This window comes from Centruroides sculpturatus, unplaced genomic scaffold, assembly GCF_000671375.1.
Source record: "Centruroides sculpturatus isolate CEXI.00-Female unplaced genomic scaffold, Cexi_2.0 scaffold665, whole genome shotgun sequence".
Lineage (NCBI taxonomy): Eukaryota > Metazoa > Arthropoda > Arachnida > Scorpiones > Buthidae > Centruroides > Centruroides sculpturatus.
The window spans coordinates 184,028-191,771 of NW_019385266.1; the positions used below are offsets into that span (position 1 = coordinate 184,028).

The 7,744-nt window shown below is 31.6% G+C and overlaps 1 protein-coding gene across 1 annotated transcript; it reads left to right on the top strand.

Moving 5' to 3' along the window:
* The first annotated feature begins 544 nt into the window (after positions 1-544).
* LOC111636874 lies at positions 545-1,123 on the top strand. The gene is made up of 2 exons (XM_023382268.1): positions 545-789; positions 870-1,123. The coding sequence occupies exons 1-2, from the start codon at positions 596-598 to the stop codon at positions 1,087-1,089; spliced, it is 414 nt and encodes a 137-aa protein (XP_023238036.1). The 5' UTR covers positions 545-595; the 3' UTR covers positions 1,090-1,123.
* The last annotated feature ends 6,621 nt before the right edge of the window (positions 1,124-7,744 follow it).

The following is a 7,744-nucleotide window of genomic DNA, read 5'->3' on the forward strand; positions in this document are numbered from 1 at the left end:
ATATTTTCTATTGTATTGATATTTGGACTAACGCTATATAAAGTGCTAGAGAAGGACTTTGTCGCGGCTAAAACAGGAAAACGATGGACTCTATGTACAGTTTTTTGGAATTTACTTTGTACATTTCTGAGTCAAGGTAAAATTATTTAATTATGATAAAACTGAAAATCTAAGTTTTATAAAGAAAAAGTCTATTTAATTTAATTTAGGATTGAATCTAGAAAAAGTGAAAAGATTTGCGTCCAGATTAATGATAGGAATTTGGTGGTTATCGATTCTTGTTTTGGTATCCAGTTACAGCGGGGCGTTAATGTCTTTTATGACGTGTCCTTTAACTGAGTCTTTTCCAAAAGATTTTCAAGAACTTGCTGTTTTCGTCCGCAACGGTGAGTATTCCTGTGGAACATACAAGGGATTTCTTCCATGGAAAGAGATGATGGTAAGTGTTTTGAATTTAAAGATTTGTACTTTCTATATAGAAGGATCGGTTTTTTATAACGATTGTGTTTTATGTTAATATAATTATAAATTCTAGGAATCGAAATCGAAAAATATTAAAATTTTAAAAGAAAACATTCTGTCGAATAATAACTTCATGGTTACAGCAGAAGGCATTAAAAAAGCTCACGATGAACGATTTGCATACATAATAAATATACTTGGATTAAATGCGTACATCAGTAACGTAGAAAAGCATAAATATTATATGTCGAAAGATTCTTTTCGTACATATATGATCGCTTATCCAATTAGAAAGAATTTTCCATTCAAGAAAAAACTAACTAACACGTAAAATATTTATAAATTCATTTATTGTGCATACCGCAATTAATATTTATTTAAGTATATTTAAAACACTCTTATTGTAGAGTAACTCGCATGTTTGAAGCTGGAATATTTGAGAAATTGTTTCCTCAAGAAGTTGAAGATTTCCAAGAAACATGGGAATTCCAACCGTTGTCAATCGAAGACATTAAAAGTCCTTTATTACTTATGAGCGTTGGATATCTGGTGTCTTTAATCTGCTTAATTTTTGAAATAATATTAACTAAAGTAATTAAAATTGTTACCTGTAATCCTCTTTACTAACGTAAAATCAGTAAATAACTATTATAATCATTATGCTCATTAACACACAGAAGATAAAACATTACATTTTCTTTATTTTGTTTACTAATTACACTCGATAGTACAGATCATTATTTAAGTAATTGAATATTCTGAATTGTATTCTAAACACCATAAAATTCTATTTCGCATTACGTACGAAAAGTTCAAATTTATTACGATATTAATACTAACTGATTGTAATTATTATAATGCATTATACAATAATTATATATAATAAGCAACTTTACAATTTTTAACTTTATAATGTATTTTATTGTGTGAAATTGATGTATTGTAAACAGCTATCTTTTTCATGTATAATTAACCATTCGTTATTTACATATACCAGGGGTGGGCAAGCAAGAGTTCAGTGAGAGCCGAAATGTAGGTTTTACAAAAAGGAGCCACAGTTCTATACTTTTTTATTCTGTGTTTCAGTTCTGCACTGCGATTTTATTATATAATATTAATATAATATAAAAAAATATTGACTTTTTTAATGAACATATTTTCATAAAATTGTAAAAATAAAATTGAAAAATAATAATAACAATAGAAATTAACACTTTCAGCAAGAGCAGCATTGGTCTATGTCTGACATACACGATTAATGAACGTATAATCTATACGTAATATTCAAACATACTTTCGTTCACTGTAAAATACAATTATGTATTTATGTACACTTCATAAGAAGTATGAAATAAAAGAAAATTAATTTTACAGCTGACTTGAAAATTTATTTATTTATTATCTCGTGATTATCATTTAATTACTTCGTACCGATACCAGGTGAGAAAGCACTTGCGAATTTGCTTTATGTTAAATATAAATTATCCTAATTATAAACGGATAATCACGATATAAAGAAAATGTCACACCAGTTTATATTTGAATTAAATATGTGAATTTAACTCAAAATTTCTTAGTAGTAGAGATGGTATTAAATTAATCAAATAATCCTAGGGGTTACATTGTCTATATACCGACAAGAATGCGTCTTGATAGAACTGTATTTAGGAGTCAGACACTTCAATTTACTCGAAATTTCCAGATGGTGACTCTGCCAAGTGTAAAAGCAGAGTGCCTCGCTGCAGTTCGTTATCACTACTCTTCAGTTCGTGACGCCTCTCTGGATCTTCACGAAGAAACGAATCATGAAGTGGCAGCATCAGAGGCCTTGTCTTTGATTCAGATCATGGAGCAATTTGAGTTTATAGTAACAATAGTGGCTTGGTATGATATACTGTTTCAAGTAAACATTGTAACCAAGACTATGTAGTCTGAAACTAAGAATTTACCAAACGCTACACAATTGTTGAAGAACTGTAGAAGAATTTGAAAAAGAGTTCCGCCGTTATTCGTCTGCTGTGATAACAGTTTTTTTATACTCTTTCCGCCCTGTAGGCACTAAGAAGGCCTCTTATAGTAGGCCCATTATGGGTTCGGCCAGACCCACAATGGAGCGACAGGGCCCGACATCTGTGATAACAGCTAGTGAAAATTGCTTTTCAGGCTGGAATATATCTTATTTTTAAGTCAGTCCGATTCCGAAGAAAGAATAGATTATTTAAATACGAGGCCGCAGATGAGACACCAGCATATTTTGAAGAATTGTTTAAACCAGTGTTTTTCAATCTTCTTGAATACGCGACCCCTTTACAAGTAAAAAAAAACTCTGGCGACCCCCCAGGGCCATACTAAAACTATATCAGTAATTATAAAAACTACGTATTTAATTTTCTTTTTGTTGAGACAAATTATTGTTAATTAAAAAAAATTTCATAAGAATCGACATTAACTTAACACAGATAAGTTATGAAATTTTCTTTAAAATTAACATTGGGCACAGGGAGCGATTGGCCTTTTTTTAGGATCAGGATTTTCAGCTTCTACTTTTTTTTAATTTTTTTTTTGCAAATCAGCAGAACACTTTTACGACTATAATTTTCTGCACCTGGCAACACCCATGGTTGAGGCGTAAATGTCGATCAAAAAACCAATTATACTGTAAAATAAACAGGTACAGCCTTCTCACTGAAATTATAGTTTTATTTAATGTAGCTTAGGACCTACAAACACTTGTCATTTTTTTTACCTGCGACCCCCCGTGTAAGGCTTTGCGACCCCGTGGAGGTAACGACCCACAGTTGAAAAACACTGGTTTAAACTAAACGTCTTTTACCCTATGATCGATACGATTGACAATGCGTTAGTCACTCCATTTACACAACTATCCAAATTTAATAATACATGGTCCTTTTTATGCAACATCAAAACAATTCATGAAAAGTCAAAGTTGGAAAAAGCCTGTTTAAATTTAGAAATACGTTTAACTGATGCAGAAAAATGTGACATATTTGGTTGTGAATTGGTTGAGGAACTTTCACACCCGAATTCATTGTTGAAAAAACTTGGATCATCAGAACCAATAAAAGTTCAACTTATTAAAAAAATGATCAGCAAAATATATTCCCGAATATGTGGACAGCACTTCGAATTTTGCTGACCATACCTGTAACTGACGCTAAAGGAGAATGAAGTTTCAGTAACTTAAAAATTACTAAAACTCATTTACCTTCAACCATGTCAGGATAGACTGTCAGATTTAGCAATTTAATCTATCGAAAATATTATTGTACAGGAATATAATTATTCTGAATTAACAACAACATTATCAAGCGCAAAAGCGAGAAAGGGAACAATATAGGCTTTTTATTTTATTTTATTTTTCTTAATTTGTTTGAATTTTAAATTAATTTACAATTTAAATTTGTCTTTTGTGTGATGTGAGCGTTGTCTGTGCCATGGCAGATTAAATAAATATTGTTGTGAATATTCTTTTATGAATGAAATTAAATACATATTGCCTCGTGAAAGAAATATTAGTTTTTTTCACTGTTATTGTTCCTCATCCATACTAGTACTGTGCTATATATTTTACACATAAGTGAGCTGGGTTGTGAGAATATAAAACATAATCCTGAAATGTGTGTTATACCTCAACCTAAATTTAAGAGATTCCAACAACGGAGAGGAGGGGGGAAACGTCAACAGCTTGCAATACATCTGAATTAACAAGAGTCAAGTTATTTCTCTATTTACCGTCGTTATCGTTTCTCAACCATATTATTACTATACTAATCTCTCATAGGTCTGAGATATTAATAACGTGAAAAATGTACGTTATTAGTTTAGACTCTACAGGAGGCACCACAATGAGATCTCGCACCACCTGGAAACCTGGCTTGGGCTGCCCCTGTTCGAAGTCATAGACAATCGTGTTTGTTAGAATGTAGGGTTGAAGTTTACTATCTGAAACCATCATGGCCGCCCTTTCAGTTCAGTGTACTCTCTCTCCCAACGACGTCCGTAAGAAAGCGATGCGCGATCACGTAACTACCGTACTTAACAGGTTCACGTGATAAACTAGCAAAACTTATTCTGATATTCTATTATGTGCAACTACAGATTTAAGACTACAAATATAAATAAATAAGATTATAGATGAAAATTTGCAATCATAGAAATAGGTTGAACATTTTTTGCCTCGAGTCGCGCTAACCCACAACAACCTATAAATAAAAATGAATCAATTAAACACTATTCACCATTAATATCATTCATTCGTTAGCTGTAATTCGCTTTTTAGAACTACTTTCAGATTCTCGAACGTTCGTAACGACGTTCTGCTTCTTTAATTTCATCGATTTTTCTTCATTGCAATTGTCGCCCCTTTTCTTAAAACGTTTTTCCTTTTTGATTTTCGCTTCTGGAGCAGCGGGAACAGTTACAGGTTCATTCCATATCAGCAAACGTCCTGCACCTGGATAGATTCTGCTTACGCGTTGTGTAAATCTTTCTCCTGGCCGCAGTTGTTCCATTTCATGAACTTTTTATACATAAAAGCATATAAATAAAAATCTCACAATTGCTCTGTGTAATCAAATGGCATTTTTTTCCTTTTTTAAACATCGCCACAATCTTTCAATAGTTTTGGCATGAACCTTAGTAACAAGGTTTACAAAATTTTTAGCACGGTTTACTGTTTTGTGTTGTATTTCAATTCCTTCCAAATGATAAATGTGATTATACACTTTCCACTCGTCTGTATATACAAAACTTCTTGAATGTATCAATACAAATTTACTCACAACCCACTTATTGCTCACCTCTGATCGATCATTATCGTAACACACGATACATTTCTTGTCCTTCCTACACATACCACATACAACCCATTTCATACCTTACAATTGCCGATTATTCTCATATCTCCTTTTTCAAACCGCAGTTTCATCTATCTCTACGGTTTTTCCCGGTCCTCAAATTTTCATATTACTTAAATTACTTAACGAAATTATCATTACATGTCTAATGTAAGTTGCACAATCAACGGAAGTTCTTTTACTTATACTTACGGCCAGCCGAGCGTATTTGTAAGGCCAGCCAATCGGATTAAATGCCATATAAAGGAAAGAATACTTGACCAGGATAAATTTCCACAGTTACTTTTAAATGTCTCCCCATAAGCAAACATTTAAAAGTTACATTTCTGAAATTGAAAACTAACACAATTTTCATTACTTCTGAAACAAATTTTACACTTGCCATTACATTTAAGAAATATTAGCAGAGAGATGGCAAAGTTTGTGAAACGTACAAGTCCACAATAAATTACACGAAATCAAACCTTTGGTAGCAAATTGGGTATATGGTAGGCAGTATAATAGAAAATCTGGAGTTGTCCTTACTCGTTTGAGAATTGGACAAACTTGGCTGACTCATCAATACCTACTGAAGGGTGATGACCAGCCAGTATGTCAGTATTGCAACTGCTTTCTAAGTGTAAAACACATACCGTGCGACTGCTCTGCCTTAAAGATGAGGCATAAACAGTACTTTGGAAATGAGAGTTTGACAGGAGTTTTGAGCCAGAGGCCAAATTTTGACAATTTATTGGACATTTTAAAAGTCACTAATATGTATGAAGAAATTTAATTATTTATTTACTTTTAACCTACATATAAATGGTTGTATATATTTGTATTTTTTGTTATTTTATATTATATATGTATTAGATCATACAATGTGGTCTATGTGGTCCTGTGCCAAAAAACGCCAACCAACCCAAATTTAAGTTTTGCATTATGATTATTAATGCAAAACATAATATAATCATAACTTCATATAATCATAACGCAATAATCATAATGCAACCCAAAGTTCTGCATTACGATTATTGCTTTGTTTTGTTTAATGTACCGAAAAGTATAATTTCTCAACTTCATTTTATTTCTCAAAATATAAACATTTATCGTTTGTAATGAAACAAAATAGTAATTTTGGAAAGTATTTTTTTATTTGCGTAATTTTTAGTTCAAGCTTTGTCTCTATGAATTTATATTTCGTGGAATAAACACGAATTTAATATTCTCGTAGACTGATTAATTTTGTTCTGTAAATAAACTGAATAAACATAATAAATAACTTTTCATGTCAGAACATTCTCATTTTAAATTGAATTATATTTACGTCTGTAAAAATGATTTTTGTTAGGTTTGTCGATATTTAATTTTCTTCGTTTATGTGACACGTGATAAATGAATATTTCACACTGAAATTAAATTTTCAATTTTTATTGACTATTTCGGAATTTAAACGTTCGCTGCACAATCAATAAAACTTAACATACAATGTTTTGTTGTGAGAATTGATCAGAAGCTTGAATAAGGTATCGTCAGTGAGGATCATTGCACGGGTACGAAATTTTTCTTGTGAATCCCCAAAGTTTGCAGTATAGAAAACAGATACGTTCTGCAAATCTCACACACATCATTTTCACCTAGACCAGGGGTCAACAAATTTTTTCACAGTGGGCCAGATAACAGAGCGAATGACAAGCTCAGGCCTCACAATCATTTTGTTTAAAACAGAACACTAAATACATAAATATTAAGACAACCGACATATTTATTTACCAACACAAATATAAGATCGCTGCAACAAGCTCGTAATCGCTTTTGTTATCAGTAGAAACATACGCAAAAATCGTTTTCATATCCAATGTTGCAAAATGTCGACGAATTTTTAGTTTCGCAAATTTTCTTAAATATTATATTATTGGAAGATGCAAAATTAGATTAGATTTATGGCATTTATAATAGTGATTGCATTACAAGCAACCGTTTTACCGGTATACCGGTATATGACAACAATTATATCCAGGTAAATTTGCTGGTAATTTATTTTTTACCAGTGTTTCGGTTAAAAAATTTCTTAATTGACCCGATATTTATTTTCCTAAAATTCTGAAGAGAAATACCTGAGAGAAGCATATTTCCTTTTTCTTTCACCCCTTAGCATAACAAGAAAACAGTGCAAGTGGTGATTGGTCATTCCGTTTGTAATTTAAGGTAACAAAATAAATTTTTTAGTCTGTTTATAACTCGATTCCTTCCAATAGATTAACCTAGTGAAATTCAACAAATATAAGCAACACGAAATATCCAACAACGTTAGCGAAAATACAATTTTCAATGAGATTGTACAGTTAATCATACACTTATCAGAAAATGAAAATGAATCATGATCTGTGGATGTTACTGAAATTTGAAGTAATTTCAGTAACATT